Raw genomic sequence first — 26,630 nt, 5'->3', positions numbered from 1 at the left:
TCAGACAAATCCTTTTTAATTCACGAGGACAAACTTTACAAAGATGTGTACTTTCTCCGGAAGCACCCGTTCTATTTAATAATTCTCACTCGACAGTCGAGATGGTGGCGGAGTTAAACCATTCTAGCGAAGCTTACGTTCCTCTTTGTCAAAACGTACACACTTTGTCCTCTTTTGATCCTTCACGAAAATCTTCGGCTAAGCGCAAGCGAAGTAATGAGCTTCGGCTTCTTTAAAATAAAAAATAATAATAATACCTTGTCAATTTTTTCAGTTTTTTTTTAGAAGAGATAATTAATATCCATAAAATAATTAAATATTTAATTAATTTTTAAACGCGCCGATGAAATTATTATTTTTATGAATATATTAACACAAACAATTTGTTTTTCCTAATCATTTTTATGGGATTAAATTTTATTTTGTTTTAATCAGTTTTTTTTCTCGCAAATTAAATATTTCATTATTTTTTAAAAAAAGACAAGGTTCATTTATAGTAAATTTAAATATAAAGAGAGTCCAATTATTTTTCCAAATTTTTTTTCTCTCTTATGGCACTATTTAATTGCGTATAAATTAAAATTTTCACTTTAATGAGTACAAAATTTTCCAATTTTATTTTTTATTTTTTGAGAAATAAAAGTTAAAAAACAAAAAAATTAATCCATCTGCTTTTTACTAATATTTCTATCTTTCAGGTATGAACTTCAATTTTTTTTTCTTGGGCACAATATTTTAATTTTTCGTTATTAGCGAATCAAGAATATTTTTAATCATAGACCAATGAGCATTAAACTTAATTTATATTTTATATTTGTTTGTAACTTTTTGCTTTTGTTAAAACTACAAAAATGTAAAAGAACAAAAAAAACACTTATTATCATTTCAACATTAAGTTTTTATTCTCTAAGGAGCCATGAGTACAGTGTGTTTTCCCACCCTCAGCTTCACTTAGTGCAACCCTTTTGTGTACCCACCCCAGCAGCCTTGCCGCAAGAACAAGAACAACCTTGTGTATTGACACCCAAACCCCCCATATACATTGGTATCATCGGAGCGGTATACATATACGGAGCCCACATTGGCCCATACGCGCCCCATGGAGGTGTCGGGAATCCGAAACCAGCAGGATGACCCTGGGCGCCCTGAAGTCCGCCAACGTCCTGTGGTGAGCAGTCAGCCTCTTCGCTGTCTTCGGACGTTTGCGAAGCGCAGTCCACCTTTTCCACCGAGCCGGACTGAGCGGCGTCTCGTTGTTCCACCTCAGGGACATCGGGAAATTTGAGTGTCAGCGTTTCTGCAACAAAACCAATAGGATATGTTAACTTCAAGTTTCCGTGAAAGTGGAAAATGGAAGCTCACCTTCGCCAATCGTGAACTGGCACCGGAAGGACTCCCGCTTCTTCGTCAGCAAACTGCACAGTTTGGAGACGAGGGCCAAGCAAGCAGACTGTAGGTCATCTCCGTTTTTCTGCGCCAAGTTCTTCAAGATCTGATCCTGCAGCATCGGGGCAGGAATGGTGGGCACAACTAAAATAAGAAAAAAATTTACATGTATTTTCAATTTTATTATATTTACAAAAAAAAAAAAATGTTTGAGTTTTTTATACAAATGGTTTATATGTTAATTTTTTGGAAAGGAAAATTTTTTTTATTATTTTTATTATAATTTGAAAACAGAAAAAATATTTATGTATTATTTGATATTCCAATTTGTATTTTGTATGTAACTTACTGTCATGAAGATAACGCCAGCATCCGACCATCAGCTTAGCAGTCTCCATCGGTGACCGAGGAAAGAAGCCGGTGTCGTAACCTCCGAAGGACAAGTCAGCGGTGCTCCTGGGAAGATATGACTTAAACACGTCCATCATGGGCATGATTAAGTTGACGACGCCGCCTCGCTGGTGCGTTTTCCATTGGAGCGCCGCCGGCCGAACGAACGCGCCACCGTCCCGCATCCACTTGGACAGCGCGGCGCGCCGACGACAAAATTCCATCTCGTGAAAAATACATTTTCCGCTGGTGACGTCGCTCGGCAACACCCGCCGATAGGCGACAGGTCGGCTCGCAGTGTACAACTGGACGAGTGCTGCAGTCACTCCGGAATCGCAATATATTTGAGGTCGGCCGCGAGTGATCCAGAGGTCAGCAAAGATGTCGCTAAGCTCCCCGAAGAACGACTCCAGGGTGGCTTCAAAGTGATTCGACCCACCGTTCAGCTGCAACATGACCTTTCCTTCGTGCCGGCGAAACACCAACTTGGTCTTCAGGTCCGTTACGTGCTTTTGGTGTTCACCATGCAAATACCCGGCGCATTTCAAGTGGAACACGACGACGTCGGTGGTGTACCGAGAGGCTTCGATCCCCATAAAAACAATGACCCGGTCATCGGCGAGAGGTGCGATCTTGCTAGGAGACATTTCGAGTTGTGAAGTGCAAGAAATTCAACGAACGAATGACCTGAGCAGCCGAAATGGTCCACCACGAAAACTACCCTTCGCTCTGCATCCCCCCTTTTGCGAGTGCTCAGGCTCATAAAACACTAAAATATTGAGTTTCTCCTATTTCCCCTATTTTCCTCCAAATAGTTATATTATGTTCAAGGTTCTTATTATTAAATTTAGTTTTTCACATATTTTAAGTGCAGTGAAGTGCTACAATTATTAACTTTTTCATGAGTCGGAAAAAGAAGAAAATTTATATCACACGCTTTTTGTCGCCATTGTTTTAATACATAAAAATGTTGTATTTTTATGATTTTTTTCTGTTGGCAGGAAAAGAGTGAATTTTTATTGGTTATATTTAATTATATTTTCAATAATTTTTATTTTTCGAAAATTTCGTTGTTCACAAATGACCAACTCTATTTTAAGAAGAGGGATGTGAATTATATGGGGTTATATTTAATTTGATTTTCTTTAATTTTTATTTTGTAGTTTTAAATTACTTAATGTATTATGTATCAATGTATTTCACGCATATGAAGAGAGAGAGAGTTTAGCAGTAGCATAGCATTTTATGCGCCGAGAGAAAAAAAGCTGCGCGCGGGCTCTCCGTTCGAGCCGCGCCGTGTCCTTTGTTATATGTTGTTTTTTTGTTGTCGCGCGGGCGACGCGGGACAAATTTCTTTATGTTAAAAAATATAAGGATATTTTTAAGGCGCTCATTGGTCTATTTAGTTAGATAAGGAGGAGTTTATTTTCTCGTCAAACCGATCTGAGCCAAAAAGTAAAACGAAAGGTCAGACTTCACCTTCCGCAGGTCGAGAGTGCAGGACCATTTGACTCAAATTAGCTGAATCAAAAGTTGTGGCTGATCTTTTGACGAGAAAATACTCCAACCCGAAAGGCATTCATCCACGCCGCGCTCTGAGCCAGGAGCTAAGGTTAGAGTTATTTTACGCTAATTTGTGCCCATTTACTGTTGTACCGACGGCTTGTTTTTATTCGATTTTAATTTGGAAAGAAAAAGTTCATTCTCTTAGAGTTTAAGTTTCAGTTAAAGTTAATTGAAAAGACTGTCGCTCCAAAGCAGTCCGCAAGCCTTTACGAATTTAAGTTACGTTTTAAGGACAAAAATCTCTCTCTCGGTTGTATTACGATTTTAAGGAACCTTGGTTTAGTTCTATTTCATTAAATACAGAATTGATTATTTTTAATTTACGAAAATCATAAAACTCAGTGGAACAAAATTATAATATTTAAATTTTGGTGTATCGTTTAATTTTTGATTACATAAAATAAAAATAATTATACTTTTCTTCGTTCTCAAAAACTTAAAATATTTTGTTTAAATGAAAACAAATCTAACCTAGACATAATTTTAATAAATAATAGTAGACTATTCAAATAGAAGAAAATAGATTTTAATTAATAAATCAATCCAATAAGAGATTTAAGATAAATATAAATAAAAAGGTAAATATAAATAAATTCGCTCATTATGGCCAGGCCTGAAAGTGTGTTTCTATGAAGTACTTATTGGAGTAGGTACGCATTCTGTACTAGGGTACCTTTATTGATACAAAGCGCCGAAATATTTATTTATAAATATTTTATCATATAATAGAGGCACCTGCCAGGGTGCGTACTCTCGGGAGTCGTAAAGATATACAGGCGCATTTTACTCCCCTCGCTCTTTCGGACGGGCACCGAATGAATGAAAAAGGTTGTCCATTCACTTTCCCTTTTACCTGCTCAGCTGAGATATACAGAAAATAGAAGTCCGTGAAAATAAATAATCGCTCCTATAAGTCTTTATAGATTCGCGCGCAAAGCGGTTTGGTTTTCGGGGTTTGCTTAAATTGAGAATTCCTATCCTGACATATTTTTAAACTTAAATTTACGCTATATCAAACCCAGAATAAAATAACAACTCAAACACCCCCATTCAATATAATTAATATTAAAGTATAAACCCCGTCCGCTTTCACAAGGCGACATGCGTGTGAGGCAAGGTCGTGTTTGCTGAATTTATAATCAGAGGCGAGTCTCATGACAGCTTGATAAGACGCGCAAAGTCGAGCTCATCAAATTGAGCGTAACTCGCGCGCTAATTAACTCTTGTTTAATTATTTGCCCAACTTAGCCTGTCGCGTCTTCATGCAAACTTCTCTTTATAATTAGAGACGAAATAGTCTGTCATCGACGTGTTATTTTCCTTGTTTTGTTTGGTTTTAATGAGTTGGAAAATTTTGCTTCTCTTCAGAGAATTCGATTATTTTGCTTGAAAATAATGAGGATCAATGAAGAATGTATAAAGTTGGAAATAAATTTGAATTATAATGAAATTTCGTCAAGAAAGTTTTGCCCGAAATATGATAATAACTTGAGCTATTGAAGGCACATACGTTCAAGTTGGCATCAAAGAATTTATGAACGCAATCATCATGCACGCTTTTGGGAGTTTCCCGGAAAAGCCTGGGCACGTGTGTGTGTGCAAATGCACTCGGCGGTGTTCAACCTTAATTTATGGGATTTCGTGTGCCGCGATCTGCAGCAGCAGAACTAGCTATGCTGTATTTAGATGATTTATGGCGGCGATGGAAAAGAGAGAGAGCCACGTGCCCCAATATAGTAATGGAACTTGGAAACCCCTGCCTCGGCCGATTTCAGGCCACTCAATGCGTGTGGGTGGGTGGATTTGATCGTTGCCCCATCGTCCGAGGGGCTAACAGGGCATTTCAGTAAGCTGCTTTCTTTCGTCTCCCATAAATATTAAGTTAGGAAGCAAAACGTCGGTTGCTAAATATTATGGTTTATGCTTTGCTTGCAAAAGCAGTGTTTTATTCTACAATACATAAAAAAAGAACTTTCAATTATCAAAAATTGAGCATCAAATTAATTAAATTTAGTGCTAGAATTTCACAATCGAGGGTTGATTCATGGTGATTTGAATTTAAAATAGGCTTTTCCTCGATGGGTTTTTGTGAGTTATTTATAGCAGTGGCGACGAGTGAATACAATGCAATCCCAAAACATATCTTTTACCCGAAAAACCAACCGAAAAATAATTTAGTCTTCTCTCGACCACCGCCGAGAAAAGTACGCTCAAAACACACGTTTAAATATTCTGACCAAAATTACTAAAAGAAAATTTATGTTTTTTTTTTTAAATATTTTGAATTAAATGTCAAATTTTGTGTTGAAAATTATTTTGTGAAGAAATGTTAATTTAAATATTTTTTCACGGAAAATTGTCAATTTGAAAGAAAAATAATTTTTGAAAAAAGATTTATTTTTGTACTAATTTTTGTCAAAATGTTTTCGCAGCTCATGAATTATGGCTGCAGCCCGCAGCCGAAACATGTAGAGCAGGATATTGTTTTTTCTGAAACAATAAACAACTCACAAAAACCCATCGAGGAAAAGCCGATTTTAAATTCAAATCACCATAATTAAATTTATATTAATTTCCTGTGTTCCTGTTACGCAACCCGCGCAACACACCGAAAAATTCATTGAATTTTCCTGCATAGCTTTTTGATGTTAATGATCTATTTTTTATGACCGCGAGGTTTCGATTTAGATTATAGCTTTTGAGGCTTCCATTTCATTTCTTATTTTCAATCACAATCGGCTCAGTTTTCCCAGAGGGTAAGCAGCTTTAAAGATTCAAGTATGCATCCTGCAAAACAAATAAGAAAACTCGCTGCCCACTACACTAAATACTGAAAGATTCTGATTTGTTGGAAGATTTCGAAGAAGCAAAATTGAAATGTGTTTACCTTAAAGAAAACCTCAAGGGAAATAATAATATTAATAATTTATTAGCTACTCTCAATTATCAGTTTTGCGTGGGTACGATGAAGTGGGCAAAAAATTACTGATCATTTGAAGGCAATAAATGGGCTGATATGGAATTAAAAATCCAAGAAAGATCACTCGGGCTTTTGCTAGCTGAAGAATTTAAAAAAAATTAGACTTGCCAAGTTCCTTTTTTCCATCATTTTTTACAATCAAAACAATTTTGTGGTTGATGAAGGCCCAGTTTTACATCAACCAAGAATCAAAATCTAAATTCCAAAAAAAAATTATATTTTTTAAATGTATTTTCTTTCATATTGAATCACGAATTATCCTTTTGTTTATACGCTTTAAAAAACACTTTAAAAAATCTCAAATGTTTAAATATTGGCAATGTTAATTTGAAATTAAGAAATCTAAAAAAAAAATATATATTTTTTTTTTTTAGCATTTGAATCTGCTCAAAAATAAATTTGATCGAAATGATATTAAAAAAATTTATTTATATAGCAACAGGCAACAGGTATTTCTTATAAAAAAGGAAATATTTAAAGCAGGCAATGTTGTTTGCCACTGGACAAAGCCGTAATGTGCCGTGAAAATTTAGATTGTTGTGGCATGATGGAGTGGTCAGTTGGTCATGTCAAGAGGGTGTAGAGACGAGGGGTGCATTTGACACGTGGAAGGGAAGCAAGTTGTAATTGGCGGACACAATTAAGGCGATTGCACCGGTGGCGAGCACCAACCACCTGCCATACTGAAGGGCAGTTTGCTAACATTGCGGTCCTGTTCAAAGGTGCAGCCGCAAATCAAGGCCGCCGCAAGTGGAAAGAGAATTAAAGGCGCAGAGCTCGCAAGGGCTGTAAACAAGCTCGAGACCCGGCAAAAGCGATCTCTTTGCTCGCAACCTCTGTGCGCCCAGGAGAATACGTTTTCTACGTTCGTTTGTAACTCGCTCGCAGGAAAAAAAACAAACACAGTTGCGGTCGCTTTGTTTGATCCCGAGAATCCGAGGCAATTTGAAGTCGACATCTCGTCTATTTCAAACCACTTACTCGAAGCAGGCAGCGACTCATTTTGCTTTTGATTGTTGGCGAGAGTTTCCGTAAACAAAATTTGAATCAGTTTGCAAGTGGTTTCGACGGCATGTGGAGTAATTGGAAAGTTTTTTTATGATATTTTAGTGAGCCTTTTGTTCATCTCAAATTCTTTCAAAAGCGAAAAAAATGGGATCTTGGAATACCTAAATAAATTAAAGCGACAAGTTAAATAAAGTAGTTTTTAAAGCTGCTGAACTTTGAAGGGGATAAATGGAGTTTTTGCCTGAAAAGCATGACCTGCAAGAAAAATGACCAAATTTTAAGAAAGATAAGAGGCTGTAAACTAGAGAATTTTAGTTATTTTCATCAGAAAAAGGAAATTTGTGATAAATTTCTTGCAGCCAAATTTATCCTTAAAAAACTTTAAAAACTACAGAATTTCAGAAAAAAATTAAGACCAGAGAAACGACTCCAATGCGGTAATATCTGTTTAATTTATCAGAAAATTCACTTCCAGAAGCGTCCATAGAACTTGTGAAATCGGCCTGGCCTTTAAATGAATGAAATAAATTTTGCAAAAAATAGAAAAATGCATCAAGCCAAAGCTCGTTTGGAATCCAAAAACTGGATGTTTTTCTTTGCTAAAGCAACTCTTGTTTCGGATTCAGACGAAAACTTGACCAATAAAATCGTTCCTGGAAATGTTTTTGAAATTTTCAACTTTTTTCGTTTTTAAAAGCGTTTGCTTTGTATTTCTATACAAATCATTGCAAACGAAAATGTTGGAAAGTATTCCATGAATTCCTTAAACAAACGCGCCGGCAATCACAGTAATTTGCAAATTAAACAAAGGAGAGAAAGGCGAGCACTTTAGCGCCATTCGAAACTGCTGTGAATAATAAGCAGTGTGTCATTGTTTTATTCAACTTTTGTATAAATTTCTGCCAGAGTAGGTCGCCGAGCACTGGCGACGAGCGCCTGCAAAATGCAGAGGATCATCCTCTCTGGAGAGAGAAAAACTTTTTATGAAATTGGGAAGAGCTGCTCTGGTCTCTCGGCTTTTCCACGAAAAACGGATAGCCACGTTTGGTAACAAGCAAAAAAACAAAAACACGCGGTGCTTTCGTCTCAAATCCCATTAAATTTAACACAACGTACATTTTGTGCGTTCGCGTGAAGCACTCAAGGGCAAAACGAACAAGGCTTTTATTGCACCCTCTAGCTGAGGGTTTGAAATTGCTTTTATGTGTGGTCACGAAAATATTTGTTTAATAATAATTATTATTTTTCCGCTTCCATTTTGGAGGAGTTTTCCCCTAAATTTATTTCTCAGAATGAGCGTTTAAAAATCTACTTTGTAGAAATTCATTTTTTAAATTATAAAAAAACAAAAACATTTATTAAGGGCGTGAGGACGGTCTGGTTAAAAATTTCTGATTGCATTAATTTGCATTAAGTTTATTCAAGATTTTCTCTCCTTTATTCACATTAAAATTTTCATACAATTTTCATTTGGAATCAGAAGCAATAAACGCAGAAAATAATTAATCTTTGCGAAGAGAAATTAATGTTCAATAATATAGCAGCTCTTAATATATTATTGCGGGTGTTATTTACCACATCAATTTTTTCCGCCTTTGATTTATTGATCTTTTAAATCTTTATAATAAATTTAAACTTTCATGTAAAATATAATAAAAATAATTATTTAAAATTATAAAAATTGTAACAATTAAAAATTACAAAGCCATATATAACTTAAAATTAAAAATTAAAAAGAATATATGGACGAATTTTTGTTGAATAAAAAGTTCTTCTTTGTTGAAAATTCTCCCCTAAAAAGAATAAAACAGTTTTGAATAAGTAACTAAAGTGACAGTATTTAACGAGGAAACGCCTTTAAGTTCATCACTAAATATCTGCATAGTATTATGTCAATGTTATGTCAAGTCTGCTTAGTCTCAAAATTTATTGCTCACTTTATTGAATATACGGATTTGCTATAATTCAACGATTTAATTCTGGATATAATTTGACATCAAAAAGAGATTATTTGATGACAGCAAAATAAACTCGCAAATGACGAAATGACAATAATCCCATCATTTATTAACAACTGTATTTTCAGATTAACAGAGCTTAATTTTCCTACAAAGCCTGTCGGTATTCCAATAATATAGCAGCACAGATAATTACCTGAGTTCGAAGCTCTTCTCACACGCACAGCTTGCAATTAGCAACTTGTGGCAGCGCTTAAGGCCCATTTTCAAAAGTTGAGCCTCCTCCAGCTCTTTCTTCGCTCTCACGTCGTTTTTGCTCACTTCACAAACTTGCGCGAGAGCCTCACTTAAACTAATTTGGATTCAGTCGCCGTATTCCATTTGTCGACGAGCCGCAGAAGAGCAACTTTAGCCGTCGTCTCTTTTTTTTACTCGTATGCACCCTGATTGATGGCGGTTAAGAAAATTGTCTGTTTTTCATTCCCATTCTGCGGTTTATTTTGGGGTTTTCAAAACCTCGTACCTGTTTGATAAGATTGCTCTCGTTTATATGTATCTGGGCGGAGAATGGCGAAGGTGCGGTGGAAAAATGAAGCGGCCTTTCGCCCTCCTTGCTCTCGCTCCTTCTTGATTTTAGAGATAAACCGGATTACGCCGGTGCTGCACTCGTAAAATTAAATTACAGTTTTATCTCTCCCAGCGATTCTGCGGGAGTCAGGCAGCGCCTCTCGTCAGCCTCTGTTTCCATTTTTAGAAAGGGAAAATCCCCTTGCAGCGCTTCAAGCAACGATTGTGCATGCACAAGTTTTGTAACAAACAAATCAATTATAATTTTAGCGTTTGCTATTTCCACGATATTTGTATTAGCAATCGAGCTTGCTTTGCAAATAACTCCAGCCATTTATAACTCTGATGATTTAACTAGATTGGAAACATATTTGTTTTGAGAAAAAAATCATTCATTGCATATTTTGTAATATTTAATATTTTATCATTACTAGTGAAATTTCAATACGTGAAATATTTGGCGATAAAATAGGAATTTATCATTCATTTGGTTGCACTCAAAGTGATCACGGTAGCTCGGAAATCGGGTGAATACTTCAATTTTTCAAATAATATTTAATTATTTATGCCTCAAGTAGCGCACTTATGAAAATTATTCATTCAATGGTTTCCAAAATGGTATATGGAATGTAATATGACTAAATATTTCATTTCTATTCTAAGAAACACACACCAACACGATTTTGAAACATGAATATCTACACCAAAATCAAATTTCACACCCATCATGGTTATCATCAATTTGATTGTTAAATGTTGTAATCAAAGGAAAGTGTTACGTATTTGAAGTTTGTGATTGCAAATATAGCAGTTTCCTCTCCTAATTTTATTATTTTTTTTTTTTTTAACAAATACATCGATGTTACGGGAATAGCAGGGAATGAAGGATGTGAGTCAAGTATGTACTATGGGCACCATGGTAGAGCAGAGAGGTGTTTATTGTAATTTAACCTGAATAATAAAATGATTTATCAAAAATGATTGGATCGAAGAAAAGTTTCCTTTTCAAGAAAGGTATAAAAGAATTGTTCTTAATTAATTTCCGGATTTTGAAGGGAATGAAAAAACACCAAATTTTTTCACCAAAATACTATTACAGCAATTAATAGAGCAATTCAATTAAGACAAGATTGTGTATTCGTTAAGCTTCTAACATAAATGCATTATAAAATTTGGAAATTTTGCAACAATAATATTTATCATTCAAATTAAAATGCAGATTGGAAATTTAAAAAAAAAAATGTGGAAACAATATAAGATTGTTAATATGAGTGAATGTGAAATTAACAAACTCGGTTGATCTGAAATTGTGGTTAAAAATGAAAACTGATTAAACATTCTTGTTATGTATTGTTGTACTCATGCTATGCCTGGCTGTGTCTAGTAAATTTCTAATCAATCAAAATTTAGAAATAAAATACTAAAAATGTACAATCGATTATCCAAAATAGTTTACTCTTTATAATTTATTTAAATAATTTTTATTTTATTACCTTTTATATTGCAATAATCTATTTAAGTTTTGGATTATTCCGATTTGCAACTAAATTTGAAAAGTTGTTTAAGGATCTTATTTAAACAAAATATTTCATTTTGTATGAGCAATAAATTTTATGTGAACAATTTTAATTTTACTCTGGATATAATTGAATATTGAGGCACGCACAAACATAAGAAGAAAATATTACATCCAGATAATTATTTTTCCGTTAATGATGTTTAGTCTAAGAGTCTGACGATGATCTGAAATATAATCTTTTCCTCAAATTTAATCAACTGAAAAGTAAATTGGATGATATAATTTGAGAGAAAAGATTTCTGCTTTCCATTAAAAGATATTTTTATCCATTGAACCGTTAAGCCAATTTGAATAAGATAGGCGTTTTCATTTTCTGTTTGACAGCGACGAAAGCGAATTTTGCGGTTTGAGGAAGTCAAGCGCCGAATTATGCATGGCCCCCGGAAGAGGCGAGAAGTGATATTCGCCTTTTGCTGCTGCGGGGTCTCTGCTGGAATCGATTGCGCCGAGGCGTGCATGCATTTGTGCGTTAAGGCCGATTTTTCATTCGGGCTCGGCGGGGCGTGCGATCAGAATTCCGAGTGCGTGCCACTCGCAGTATGAATGTCAACACTGTGAGCTGGGCCAGACCCTTTCTCTCTTCGCAGCCACTTTTCTCGCCACTTTGATAGACACGAGCAGCGAGATGCATTGCCCGTTTTTCACATGGGCACTTGTGGGACCGCTGCACTTTCCGAAGCACGTCAATTGTGGGGAGCGGCGCTGATTGCCTCTCGCTCTCGGCTCGGACCCGGAGCTCTTCAAATTGGGTTCCGAGCTGCCGAGCTGCAAAGAAGGCGACAGCTGGAAAATTATATCGCTCTGACACTCGCGGCCGCTCCCACGGGGCCTTTATTTTGACAACCGAACAATGCAAACAGTCGCGCTTCCGTATTAGTGCTCCGCCGGCTAAAGAGGATTTTCTTCTTTAGCAGATATAAAAATGTGGCAAAATGTTCAGAGACATATCATATAGGAATAGGAATGTTCTTTCTCTTGAATCGTGATATCTGATTCTTGATTCTATTGAAATTTATTTACATTTGTTTATATTTAGAAAAGCAGCAGAATTTAGACTCGAACTTTTTTTATCTTAAAATTTAAAAAATCTTAATTTTAATATTTGGAAAAATATTTTAAGAACCTTTTTTAACCAAGAGGGCTATACTTTTAAATGCGAATTTTAGAAAGAGAAGATATAGATTGAATTTTTGTAAAGGTTAGTCTCTGAAGAAGGGACAAGATAAAAGCCATTGTTTTTTTCTATCCTCTTAAAAATTTTTGGCAGTCAATTTCTTTCTTTGCTAGTTGTGCTATTTTCTTATTCAAAACAATTACATGAGATTCAGACAACTTATCACTATTTTTTTGTTCTCCTTATTGTTAGATGCTTTTTATGAATTGCATTTTAAAGTTTTTTTTTACTGAAAACTTAAATTTACAAGTCTTACATAGACAATTAGTGCAAATATATAATTATAAGGAAATAATTACTTTTTTAATTTAAGCGCCTGAACTTAATAGTCCCCTTTTAAAATCAGTGCAGTCATAATTTCATTTCTTGAGTTTTATTTTAATTCCATATTTCCATAGAAATGCTGGAAATCAACTTTATTAGTTGCAAATTGTGTTTATTGATTTATCCCATTGATTATTAACTTTTTAATTAAAATGTTGCTGTTCCAAGAAAACAATATTTTTTTATCAGTCCAGTGCAGTCCAGCTATAATGATCAAATTGATAATCAAAATTAAACGAAAATCTCGTCTCTTATGAAACTTTTCCTAATATTATCCTGATGCTTTTTTTCCTTCTTTATCCCTCCGTACACTCTCAACGTTTGCAATCGCAGTGAAAACCCGCACATTTCTTTCTTTTGTCAAAAGTTTTGCGGCAAGATGAAAGAAAGTTTCTCCTTATTTGCATGTCACCGGCAGATAGGAATAAAGGGTCGGACGAAAGGGCGGCTTGCGGATTTCTAGGTTCTAGGTCAGCGTGCTGCTTTCGGCGTAAAGAATAAAAGTCCCTGGGCAGATAAACGGTACCATCTAAAGTGCAATTGGTGTGCGTTTCCCCAGAGCTCATCCAACATGATGGAATTTCGTCAAACGCGACAAAAGTAGAAAGAACTCGCTCAGACATTGCAGCTGCGCCTCTTGATATTTTTCCTCCAAAAAGAGGAACCGGACGCGTGGTCTCCGAAGAGATTTAATTAAATTGCTGCAAAAGTTGATCTCTTCGGAGTACGTCAGATAAATTCCACTGCTCAAACAAAAACTGATGAGAATATAACTTCTCTGCTCCAACTTTGACCGGATTTTCTTTCGCTCAGCTTTTAATTGGATTTTTACTCTTGGGCCGAACCACATCAGAGGAGAACGGAGGAATTTTCGTCGTCTTTGGATCACAGTTTGCATTTCGACAGCTGCCAATCAGCCGCCGTTTAATTCCCAGTAATGCACGTCCCTCGTGCAAGTTTGATCATCGTTTTGACGTTTGATGGACGCACGAGCTGTTCCGAGGACGCCGTCGTTCAGTCAAATGGAAAGCGGCTCCTTTTGAGTGTGTTTGCAGATGTTTCGGTCCAAGTTTGCTGGTTAAACTTGCATCTAGGAGAGACCGTCGGCTTCCATGCATCCGTGCATGAATATTTGATCGATTTCGGTGAAGAGATGTGTGTCTTATGGGCCATGCATAATATTTTACATGGACCGTGAACGCTGTCTAATGTACCGGTACATCATCCATTATTTAAAATGACGCAAACTTTGACTCTCGGTAAACCCCATCACCAATGAAAATATGCCAAAATGGCCAAATAAAAGCGACTACAGTGTTTTCATTTAATCTAACAAAATTTTATCATATTTTCTTTACTTTTGCTGAATATATAAAAGGTTAAATAATTAATTTGATTGATTTTTTTTAAAGAAACGGCTCTACCAGTTTATTTCATGAGCAAGAAAAATTACAATAAATCAGCAAAATTGGAAATCTACATTTTAGTCACAAAAAGTCCTTCAATATTATATATTTAATATATTAAATTAATTTATTTGATATATCATTTAATATCGTGCATTTTGATTTACAGAAAACGCTTCTAAATATACAAAACTTGTAATAATAAATTTCCAAGCTGGATTTAATTTCTGTTTAAAAGAGAAAGATTTTTTAAAGGTTTAAAGATTAAAAATTATATCAAAGACTCTATTTACAGCAATTTTTTAACTTGCAGAAAATGCAGAATATGAAATCTAGTGTATTATTAATATTATTTTTCATTCTGCACAGTTCATTAGTACTGTTGCTAACCAAGTTGCTGTAAAGCTTTTTTTGGTAAGATCTTTCTTAAAGTCTGTAGTCGCTATAATTTCACCGTTTGAGAAGCCGAATAAAAATGATGTTCCTTAGGTATAATGTACATCAGACTGTAAAAAAACGTAAATTTTCAAGGTGTTCTTGAGAGTCTATTTTCAGCTGCAGAGGCAACTAAACAAAGCTTTCACTGTCTGAATAGGATTTCTTTAAATAAATATGGTCTTTTTTCTGCATTAAATCAGACATATTATTTTCAAGTGAAGCCCTCGATGAAAAAAAAGCCAGCTCTTTATTTTCACGAAAACAATTTCCAAGAAAGACAAAAGACATTTTTTACTACTTCAGGAAAGACTCCTCGAACAACCACTTATTCTTCTCTTGAAGACTAATTATTTGAGAAACAAAAATCTCCCATTTTGTTTATAACATAAAATTTTCAAGAGTTGTTATCTTGGTGGAATTTATATTTGAATAATATAATAATATCACATTATTTCACATTTCCCCTCTAAAAAAAAAAACATTGTTTTGCGTTTTGCAGGAAGGAATTTTCCAATAAAAAGTGGCCTCATGCCAAGGATATTAAATATTCCATGAATTTCGGGAAAAGGGAGTCGCTCGCTCCTTGTTTTTATCCCGACTAGGGTGAGGAGAGCCTGCAAATCCAGATGAGCCGAGGAGGGTCGTCGTCATCTCAGCCAATATCGCTTGATCGGAGTCTCATAATGATTCGGGACGTCGGATGACAATGACGGGATTGGAACGAGATGTGGGTCACGCAGCTGCTTGTTGTTTCTTATTAGTCGCATTTGCTATGCAGAACCAAGCGCCGCGAGCAACAGATCCACCGAGTCGAGTCCCTCGGGAGGCGGCACGCGATCTGCATTCCCAAAATTAAAGGCGCGTGCGTGCGGAAAAAACTTTCTTCTGTCTCGTTATGCCGTTAATTAGCGGCATCTAATTGAGGGAAGAAGACCGGCTTACGAATTTCACCTCCCGCACGACAAAGTGGCGTCACTCTGTGCGCCTTTTGCTGCCGCAGATTATTTTCCGCTAAAAAGAAACCTTTTCAGTTTTTCGCCCTTGACTTTTCAGCTTCGGGTTACAACTCTTTGTAGTCTTTGCTGGTTTTCCTCGCAATAAACGGCGCATAGGAAGAAACAAAGGGTGCCTAGAGCAACTGCTTTAAATAGTTAGCAATTTCTTGGAAAAATTTTGTATTATGAAATTCTCAGACTTTACTTTTTATAGAATAAAAATCTTGCACGGGTGGTGCAATATTTCATATTCTCTAATCGTTTTTGAATATTTTTGGTGCGGCTAAGATTTAGATAGATAAATTTTCACCAATTAATAAGAAAAATTTAAACCCTATGATAAGAGGATTTGCGCAAACGCCTCTGAAATTTACGTCATTGGAACGTAGCGAACATACTAGACGTGTTTTGTCAGTTTCCAAATAGTAATTTGCTTATTTTGGTTAGGTCACGTTTTGCCACTTAGTTAAGCAAACCAGGCTTAATCACGCCAGTTAGCTAATGGACTGAAATAGATTTATTGTACAAACTACAAGGTGTGATTGTTTGAAGTTAGATTAATCTAAAATTTCAAAACAAATTAGTATATTTTCAATTGTAATCGTTTGTTATTCTTATTATTTTATAAATTGTTTCATTATTAAAATTATTTGTTAACTAATTTTTTTATTTTTAATTTCAATAAATTATTAAATATTATTATCAGTATAATTTAGATTATAAGTACATTGACAAATAAAATATTTCTTAAGCCGAATTTGCAGGGTAAAATTATATTTATTGGTAACGTCTTACTTAAGTAATAAATTTTAAAAGTCATCTACAAGAATTTCTTAATTGAGATTTGAAAGAAGTAATGAAAAACAATAGAATAAAAAGTTGCATTTACAAGATATAAAATAAATAAATAAAAAGTTGCAACTATAAGTAGGTAATTAAAAAAAAATTTGTAATTATTTTTAGTCTCACATTTATTTTGATTTAGAATGACACAATTTGCCAAGATCCGTTGAAAATGAAATTTTGAGCAAATTAAAACAAAAAAATTAAATCACTTTTTTCAAGGTCCTAACATTACATGATAAATTTAAAACGTTCATAATTTCAAAATTTGTGAAATTCTCACTTTTAATTAAACGTTTCCTTATCTGGTAGAGGATTAAATTTCACTGAAAATATTGCAGCAAGTTCAAAATGACCGCAAAAACACTTCATGCTTTTTGCGAAGCACCTCTGCGTGTAAAAGCGAATCGTAATTTATTCAGAGCTTTTTAACGCAAACCTGTTAACGAAGAGAATTTCAAACATTTTACGCAGAAAAAAAGAAGCAAAAAAACCAGCACATGCAATCAAAACAAACCTTCTGTATCGCCTCTGCCCGTAGCTCGGAATTTACAAACGAGCGTATTTAATCAGAACGGATTTACGTGCAGAAAGTTGCGCGCTTTATCGGGTCTCTTTCCACTCGAGGAGCATTAAATTCGCGCCAAGAAATCTCCAGTCGAGTGAGTGCTTCTCTCGGCAAGGGCCAAAGTGCAATTACATCGCAAATAAGCCGAGGAGAGGCAAGGATAGAATTGAGAGAGACACTAACCATGACCGCTGGAAGGGCGCGCTGCTCGCGGCGAGGAATGTTGATTGCACCCTGCGCGCACCCCCGGCCGCTCCACCACCAGCCGCAGTCGTCGGCCGCCCTCTCAGGCAGCAACATGAACGCGTCGGCGGCCGTCGAGCTGCTCAACTTCACCCTGCAGGAGTACCTCGAGTCGCAGCTCGGCGTGCAGACGCTGCCCCTGCAAATCGTGGTGCCCATCACGACCCTGTACGCGCTCATCTCGGTCACCGGCATCGTCGGCAACGTCGTCGTCTGCATGGTCATCGCCAAACACCCCAACATGCACACCGCCACCAACTACTACCTCTTCAGTCTCGCCGTCGCCGACGTCACCATTCTCGTCTTCGGTTAGTCTTTATTTTTTTATTACATCCTGACATTTCCAGCCTCAATGAATTTGAAAATTAGGTTTTCGCTGGGCTCTGAAACGTGAAACCGATTGGCTATGCAGGATCAAAAGCGACTTTGTCAAACGATAAGGTTTATACAGACTAAATCAAATCCCAGCTCTGGACATCAAAAGCAAATGAAATATCACGAGGTCCATTGACGAAAAAAAAAACATTTGATTACATAAAAAAAACTATTTGAAATAAAAAATTTAAACGGTATGAAGTAATTAGCACTTTAGGAGACTTTTTTATCAATAAAAAAAAGCAAATGGAAAGGTAAAATAGGAGAAAATCTCTCATTCATCTATTATTAAATGATCCAAAAATCACATTGAAACTCTAAACTCGTAAAAAAATTTTATGACTAAAAATTGTTCTCAACTGAAATTGGTATGAACTGAAAAATTTGTTTTTAGACAAAAATATAAACGATGGAAACAAAATCCAGATTTAAGACATTTATTTTTGCTTTTCAATGAAATACAGTAAATAAAATAAAAATAGGATTGAAAGAAGGATGGGAGACGCAATTGAAAGTAGCAGATGTGTCTGCTAAAACGGCAGGATTAAAAAAAAGCCGCCGCGGTAAATAAAAAAAGAATCACTTATTTTCCCTCACGGGATACAAATCCTTTGTCATTAGTGTGAAGATAATGAGAAAACGCAGACATTATTTCCTTATTTATATTGCAAAGTAAAAAAAGCAGTCATAAAAAGATCCTAATTAAAAGTGAATTAATTTTTTTTGCTTTTCAAATTAAAATAAGCTGATTATGATATTTTTTGTTTTAAATAAATGCTTCTACATGGGAACAGATAAAAGATCTCTGATGGTAATGAATCTAGATTTATTATTTATTTATTTCAACTCACAAAAAAGGAAGCAGTTTAACAGTGGAATATTTTTTCCAGCTCTGCTCTTAAACAACTTCAGCAATAACACACTGTGTTCAAAATTTATATAATTCCACAGTCATACCTCATCATAGAGCAAAACGATAAACATATTTTACAAACGCTGACTTGAAAAAGCTTTCCTAAATCTTTCCAAGCCATCTGCTTTTCCCAAGTCTATATTTCTGCCTCACTCGACCAAGCAATATAAAGCTTCTTATCCGGGCCCATTAAAACAGTTTCTTGGCGAATTTTCAAACGTATCGACGCAAGAGTCAACATTGGGACAGCACTTGAGCGAAGGCAATAAAATAGTCTGCGAGTTAATACTCGGCGTCTTATTGGCATCTCTTTTTGCAACAGCAAAACGATTTCCGCTGATTTTCACGAGCATTGAACGGCGTATCAATCGCTGGTGATCGGCCATTGTTGTTGTTTTTTTCTCTCCCGGGGAGAAGTGGAAATGTAATTAATTTTCCACAGAGAGCGACGCAGAGAGCGGAAAATAAAAATCGAAATGAATTGCGCCACACGTACGTAATTGGTGCGGGGTGAAGAGCATTGGCTGATCGCTGCCTGCAATAATAAAACGGTCAGTAATAGAATCGGATATCTAATTAGCCATCACAATTAAACGAACCGTTTGCTCTGATGGTTTAAGTACTTCTCCGCGCAAACTAGGTCAAAGGGAGTTCTCGCTCCTCGAAATAATTGAAATTCAACTGGCAACTGGCCACGCAGGGGGCCTAATTCAATCACTGCACCCCACGCTTCCGTTCTTGTTTTGCGGCGCGTGGATGCACTTTGTTTTTGTTCTCTGATGCGTTTTTTTTTTGTTTTGTTACTCAACTCTCTCGGTAAATTGGATTTGAATCGCAACAGCTTCATGTCAAGCACAGAAAGGCACTGAAAAAAGTAGTTTTCCAAGGGAATAATTGAAATCGGGCATAAACTCGTTGAAAAAAGTAAAGGAAAACTGACCTCGAAAGGCAACATGATATTATATTTATTGATTGTTTCCATGCTAAATACCGAAAGTAAGGGGAGGAATTGATTAACGAAAAAATGCAATGAATATTTTATAATTTTTATTTTAACAAAATTTGTGAAGTACGAGTACTCAGTTTTTGTTTAATTTTCAATCAGGTTAAGCCGGTTTGATTTTTGCTGTTAACTTTTGATGGGATTTTTTTTAATAATATTATTAACTTTTTTTGGGGGGGGGGGGTTGAATGTAAGCTATTAGCGATGGCTTTTTAGGGCTGTTGACTGTTGTTGTGTGACCTGTTGAAAAGTAGGATTATTGTTTACCTATGAAGGAGCAGCGGATTAAGTACAGCCCATTGTGGAAAAGCTCACTTGCAATTTTAAATTATAAATTGTTTTCTGTTTGTGTGTTGTTTGTGCATACTAAAATTTCTTAACAAGTAAAGGATGAGGGCTGCAGAACGTTTACAGGTTTAAAAATTTCAAATACGAATTATTAAAAAAGTTTCAAATTTTGTCTCTTTTATTCCTCAAATAAGAATTTTTAAACAAAATTTTCAAGAGGTAAAAGAACAGAATTTTCGACATTTTTATATAATTTTAAAATCTTATTTAATTTTCATGTTTGCTGACGGAGAAGAAATGGAATGTAAAATTAAGGATAGACGCGAGTAATATATTTATGAATAATTTATTGCAGCCTTTTCAGTTGCTTTTATATTATGAAATTCCACGATGATAATGAAGTGAACAAAATTGCAATCAGGTACTTTACTATGAGGAATCCGCTTTTTTAATGTAATTTGTTTCATGCAAAAGTTACCAATATCATTCCTTTATTAAAAATTAGCTGGATTAATCAATTTGTTGAGAGCAATCAACAGCACAACGGTTTGCTGTGTACCGGAATTTACAACGTTTTTGGCGAAGTTTTTTTTTATCCCACAACTACAAGTCGAGAGCTGTTTAGATCCGCCATAATGCGTCACCCGAGCCAGGCTTTCCCCGTCGGCTCTTGTTTCACCCATAACCGCAGACGCTAAACCCGGCCGCCGGTTGTAATTTATGCACCACGCCCGTCACGAATGACGCGCAGGTTGCATATTCTCACAATTTGCTCGCTCGCAATTTTCACGGTCTCGAATTTTGTCACGCTCGTGCACGGCTGAGGAAAAAAATAAATTGTCGGGCTCAATTTCACGCTAATTAGGCACACGTTCAAGAAGAATGTTTGCCATTTCGCAACGTGCTGACCTCTCTGTGTTCGCCTTCCTGGCTTATTTCACTTAAGTGCCTTCGAATTAATTTATCGTTAATCTGCACAAAAAGCTAACTGCGGAGCTATTATTCAATAAGACTTGCTCGCTCGGTCTTAACAAAAGACTGCGCGCCCGCGTGCACGGCACAAAACATTCTCGCTTCGCAGATAAAGAGACAACTTTCCGCGGGGGCGGCCAAGAGTTCGCGCCGCTATCCGGGTGATTTTTTGTAAAGTTCGACCCTCGGCAAAGTTCCCTCGATTAATCATCCTCCAGATATTCGATAAAAACTTTAATGTATTCAATTAAGGACGAGTCTTGTCGTTCCGCCTGCATCTTATTTCCGTAGTTGGAAACTGAATACTTCTTTCCGCGTCACATTTGCTCGTCAAATAATCCAATTAACCCTCTGTAGGAGAGCAAAGTTGAACTCGAGATGCTTGGGAAAACGGTGGAAAAAAGTGACATGAAAAATTGGTTTTGTAGATGGAAAAGTGCGCAACTCACATTACCTATGATGTGCGTCGTACACAAACGTCTCAGACAGAAAATTGACTATTTATTTCAAACTTTTTATAAATTCAAAAGTATACTTCTTGTTCAGCTGAAGAGATTGCTAAAGCAGGCTTTCAAAATATTCTTTTTTCCAATTAATAATAATGATGTAAACAAATAAGTTGGTAAAAAACCATTTTTATCAGTGCAAAAATTGTCTTTCTGTGCTGAAATCGGATTGCGTTTTTAACACATCTGCCTGGATTTATTTAATACTTCTTGCTTGCAGCTTTTCTCACACGCTGGGAAATCAAACACGTTTTTTAGCACCCCGCAACGACAGATCGATTTTCTCGTAAGCCAGTTTCTTATTCTCAATCGCCTGGGGCTCGTCGCAATCATCCCTTAATTTTCCCACCGAATTCGAAAAGAAGAAAATCGTTCCGGTTTGCCAAGCGAAAGAGCCGAATGAGATTTTTCCCACTCGACGGATTATTTACATCCAGCAGGCAAATGCGTTTCTTTCTTCTCCGCACTCCTCCTTCGGGGATAATGCATCACAATAAAAAGTATGACTTTCCGGAAAAAGGCATGACGTCTGGAGATAATAATCCCATTTCCCGACTCAAATTCATTCATCAAAAGTTTAAATCGTTTCTGCCTTTATTTACGGACGGACGAGAATTGCGAGCAGAGGCGAGAAAAGAACACATAAGTAGTTTTATGTCTTGGGTTTTGGAGGTCGGAGCGTGGGCGAGTTGAATTGCGTGTTGTCCTCGAGTTTATCACTGACGTCCGCCGTTCAGAGCCGGGGGAGGCTGCTTTTGAATCGGCCCCGTAATTTAGTGCGGTGCGAACGAGAAGTGTCAGGACACCCTCGCAACATACACAGATGCGTGTGCTGAATCGTCCTGCATTAATTATCAACACCGTCAAAGCACAGCAGACCTCTAACTGGCCCTAATTTAGATATTTATTCGCATCCGGACCAACACACACGTGTGTGCGGAATGCACGCTTGGCCGACTCGGCTTGACACGTCCCCCGCCGCCGTTGTCAAAGACCAGGTTGCTTTTGCAGGAGACGAACAACTCGCTCTCTCGGTTTGTCCATCAAAGGACTTGTCGTCTAATCCTCTTAGGGGGTGGTTTAGCCCGATTTCCTGCGGGCCTCGTAATTAAACTTGCTTGATTATCTTGCTCTTTCAGAAGGTGCTGGTTTTTTAAGCTCGCAAGCATTCTAATTACTTAAAAGTTTAAGGGTAGCATCCCAGGGTTAGTGTATTTAATAATTAATTATTTTTCCGCCAGAAGTTGACATGTAGAATAAAATTTTAGCGCAAGAACTCCCAGGTAAAGTTAAATTCAAGCAAACAAATGTTAATTTAAAGATGGATATTTAAATTTTTGATCTAACAATAAGATTTTTGTATGAAGAAAACAACTTGAAATCCAAATAAATCGGATTTGTGCAATGAATTGCAAAGTTAAAGCCTTATTTTCAGACAATAAAAATCTTAAAAATTAAGTTTCTGCCCATAAGAAGATAAAAAATTAGTCCATCAATTAAATCGCGCAGAAAAATTAGCCCTTTTTTTATGAAAAAGTCATTTTCAGTCTCTAGCATGTAATTTTGAATCTGAACATTATTCCTTATTTCGCAAAGACCATTGCCACTTTAAACACTTTCTAGCAAATTAAAAACGGAGAAAAACAAAATGACACTAGCTAGTGTTTTATAAGCATTTATGTTTAATTTACACATAATAAAAAATAATCTTAAATACTTTTCACCAATCAAAGCAATTGTTGATAAAAAATTATATTTAAATACACTTGAAAAGTAATTATATACTTACTTACAAAACAATCATGAAATTTATTAAAATGTGATGCTTTTACATATGAACACTTGCGACGGATTTTTGTGAAAAATTAAAAATGGGTGAACCTCGTTGCAAAGGAACATTTGAAGAAAAAAATCATTTTTTTTTCTTTGCAAAGAGATTCGCTCGGCTTCAATTTTTCATGATTCCGTTTTTTTGCGAGATATTTAAGCCCTGAAAACAAATTTAATGGGGAAACTTTAGTATAACATAATTTATTGTAAATTTCATATTTGCCTTGTGGAAGGCTTTGCAGAAATACTTGTACAATTTGCTTGTACAGGAAATTCAAGGAATTTTTAACAAAAGAAAATTTATAATTTTATTATCATGCACTGATGTTATTAAAATCTTAACCTTTTAGCATTTCCCAGTTGCGAGCTCTCAACGGAGCTAATTGAACGAAGCGTTTGAGGAAGACTAACAGTTTAATATTACCTACTCGCAGCTTGTTGTCTTTGAGTGATGCGGTATTGCGTGGGTAAACATTCTGTAATAATAAACGAAACAAGGAGGCGTGCGCGATGCGTCATATTAATTAACCCCGTTTTGCATACAAACAAGCAGCAGGCGTCGCGTTTTCGCTCGCTCGCCGCCTCCAGTGTTGGTCTCCCCTCTGCCGAATAATAAGTCAAAAATACTGCCAGATAAGAGAGTAAAAAAGATGCAAATTTCAGGAGGTAAATTGCGTCCGAGGCAACAGCGGTTTGCATTTTTGAAAAAGCAAACGGAACTTGCGCGCCGTTTGTTATTTTCTTGTCAGAAATGAGGGCAAAGTTAATTAGTGAAATTTCAAAACTTGATGTTTTTTCCTCTACCTTTCGGTACCGGCAGGATAAATAAACATTATTTGTTTGATCAGCAGATTAATTAATTCCGTTCAAAGAGGTCAAAATAATCTTTATTTAGCGCAAGATCGGGAAGATATTTCCAGCAATAATTTCTACTAAAAAGTCTCAAAATCATCCAGTTTGGATCTATAAATATATCCAGTATGAATTATAATTTGAGAAAGAATTAAAAAAAAAATAAAAAAAATCTTTCTGTTTTAGATATTGATAGGGAAAAAAAAGACTCGTTTCCAAGATGTTGAGCCAGATTGACAAAAATTAGCAAAATCCGTTGTCAAAATAAAAGTTAGAGTGAAAAAAATCAAAAAGACTTTTTACCCAGGCCAATCATTTTTCGTTCTCATCTTAGCGTTTGAAAGGTCCTTTTGAAGAAGACATTTTAATGACAAATCGCCTTATTTTGCTCTGGTTAAGTTTTTGTGAATCTTATTTTTAAAGGGGATTTGATGTATTTGCAGTCATAAAAACGATTTTCAACACAAATTATTCTCCTTTGGTGCAATAAAAAGAACTTTTTTATCTCTTTCATGACTGCGGTTGGTGCGATCGATACTTTTAATCACTTTGGTTAGCTCTCGCTTTGTGATGAGTCCTAATTGGTGGTAATACTATTATTATCATTAAATCCTTCAAATTCCATCGACAGTAACGAAGCTCTCGGAAAATAGATTGAGCTCCATTTGTCTCCGACTGGGAATTTTGTGAGCGTCGCGTCACTCTTGCCCGGGCGCGGCAATTAATCTCCCCAGCGGCTTGCAAATTCGCCGAGCCATTCACTATCCATTTTGTGCTCTCGGCTGTATTCAAAATCTGGCCCGACGAGCGTTTTTGCATAACTAAATCACCCACCACGCCGCTTTGATATGAAGATCTCTGTCATCTTTCCATAGAGTTGGCAAGTTTGCCTCGCCCACCTTAATTAATGCGCCGCTTTTGAACCGAGGCCTAATCATTTCAGCGACGGGAGTTTATTCATACGTTAATTAAATTCCATGTATTTTTCTGGGAAATTTGATAAAGGACTTACTCGCGCAGTCTGGCGCAGGCGAAAAAATTAAATAAACACTCCTCCTTTAATCTGGAAAAGGAGACGTAGTCTCGGCCGACGTGGCTGTGTGAATGTAAAAGTTGGCCAACTTTCGCGAAATTAACTCTCGACAGGGCAAAAAGGGCGAAAAATTTGAATGAGTCAAGAGACCTCCGGGGAATAATTAGCCGAGGGAAGTTTCAACGTTTGCTGCGAAAGCTCTGAAAGGCCATAATACGCATAAATTAAGACTGGAATTCATGATTATATTCTTTTCTTCTCGGAAATAACAATTACGGCACAGTGGATTTTCACATTTACTTTCAAAACTCGTCTTCGGTTACAAAACGCGTATGACGGCAATGCAGAGATAACTTTTTGTTGCAAACTTTGGAGGCACCGCCACGTGGAAAAGCTTTTACGTCTTCTTCAGAATTTAACACAAAAACGGACACAGCTGCTAATTATCTTTCTGAAAATTCTACAAAAGAGCTCAATTTATTCCCTCGGCAATATTTTCTTTCAGCTCTCATTAATAATTGAATTGTACACCAACGCGTTTCAAACAATTCGATTCGCTTAAGGCAAAAAGGAATGCTAATTAGTTCATTTGACATTTGAATCACCTCGTCACATTTTAAATCCATTCAAAATCAGAACATGGGTTTTGCATTGGCATTGCCAAAGGGATTTAGGCAAAATGTGTTCATTTCTGTCTGTGCTTTATAGTTCAGAGATTAAATTTTGTAATTTCTGTGTCGTGCGTATTTTCATGGAGCAAAATCTATACATAGCTTCACATAATTAGTTCATAATGAAAAGTGGTAGTTATTTAAACATAAAATTAAAAAAAAAAATAACAAAAACAATTGAGCACAACACAAACTAAAACCTTTATTCTTCAATATATTTGATATTTACAAATTCTTTCCCAAAATTGCGATCCATTTCAGAGCTTTCATTTAATTCCACTTTAAGTTAAAATAACTTAATTAAGAATTCCTAATTTTTACTACTTTTATTCTATTTATTCTTTTAAATTATTTAATAAAAATACAATTATATTTATTTATAATTATTATTTGATCACGAGATATTGGTGGTTTTTAAAACAAGCTGGATAGGGTTTGATTTTTTCTTATTGAGTTTTTTCTAAAGTAGTTTCATTGTTTATGTAATAAATCTAGATCCGTTTCATTAAAACCATTAACTGTGGGGTAAAAACATATTTCACACATGAATCGTAAATCGTTGTGACCAAGTTATTGATTTTCTTAAAAGTTCGCTAAAGAGAAACGCTTTTGCAATGAAATTTATTGAACCAGGTTTGCTTCGACAAAATTGAACCTTTTTTTAATGAAAAACAAGAATTTTAAAAATATTTTCTCGCAACTTTTATGTACCACCGGCCCTTATTGAAGGCAAACATCAATTTGCAATTTTCGATGTTTACG

General features: G+C 35.9%; 3 protein-coding genes across 7 annotated transcripts in view; 1 reads left to right on the top strand and 2 right to left on the bottom strand.

Moving 5' to 3' along the window:
• Positions 1 to 26,630, bottom strand: part of LOC132201313 (neuropeptides capa receptor-like) — a 101,009-nt gene that overhangs the window by 50,411 nt on the left and 23,968 nt on the right. The gene's annotated exons all lie outside the window — the stretch shown is intronic.
• The window catches only part of LOC132201316 (neuropeptides capa receptor-like), a 106,198-nt gene that overhangs the window by 73,667 nt on the left and 5,901 nt on the right, over positions 1 to 26,630 (top strand). The window contains exon 1 of one of the 5 annotated variants that reach the window (XM_059627393.1): positions 17,519 to 17,733. The exons of 3 other annotated variants lie outside the window; for them this stretch is intronic. In XM_059627393.1, the coding sequence (XP_059483376.1) occupies positions 17,643 to 17,733 (91 nt within the window). In that variant the 5' untranslated portion in view covers positions 17,519 to 17,642. Of the gene's footprint in view, positions 1 to 17,518; positions 17,734 to 26,630 lie in introns of those variants that run through there. One more of the 5 variants, XM_059627389.1, reaches the window with a different exon arrangement.
• LOC132200272 (uncharacterized) lies at positions 920 to 2,117 on the bottom strand. The gene is made up of 3 exons (XM_059625616.1): positions 1,736 to 2,117; positions 1,363 to 1,530; positions 920 to 1,297 (listed from the first exon to the last, which is right to left on the bottom strand). Exons 1-3 carry the CDS (start codon positions 1,998 to 2,000, stop codon positions 948 to 950), a joined length of 783 nt encoding a protein of 260 aa, XP_059481599.1. The 5' UTR covers positions 2,001 to 2,117; the 3' UTR covers positions 920 to 947.

Source organism: Neocloeon triangulifer, unplaced genomic scaffold (assembly GCF_031216515.1).
Source record: "Neocloeon triangulifer isolate White Clay Creek 2 clone unplaced genomic scaffold, ASM3121651v1 ptg000014l, whole genome shotgun sequence".
NCBI lineage: Eukaryota > Metazoa > Arthropoda > Insecta > Ephemeroptera > Baetidae > Neocloeon > Neocloeon triangulifer.
Note: the sequence above shows the minus strand (reverse complement) of the source record. Positions and strands in the feature narration are given on the sequence as shown.

Coding starts and splice junctions, on each gene's coding strand:
- LOC132200272 (XM_059625616.1), bottom strand. CDS start 2,000: ATGGAATTTTGTCGTCGGCGCGCCGCGCTGTCCAAGTGGATGCGGGAC. Junction 1,531..1,735: donor CTGGCGTTATCTTCATGACA/GTAAGTTACATA, acceptor TTCTTATTTTAG/TTGTGCCCACCATTCCTGCC. Junction 1,298..1,362: donor CCAGTTCACGATTGGCGAAG/GTGAGCTTCCAT, acceptor GTTTTGTTGCAG/AAACGCTGACACTCAAATTT.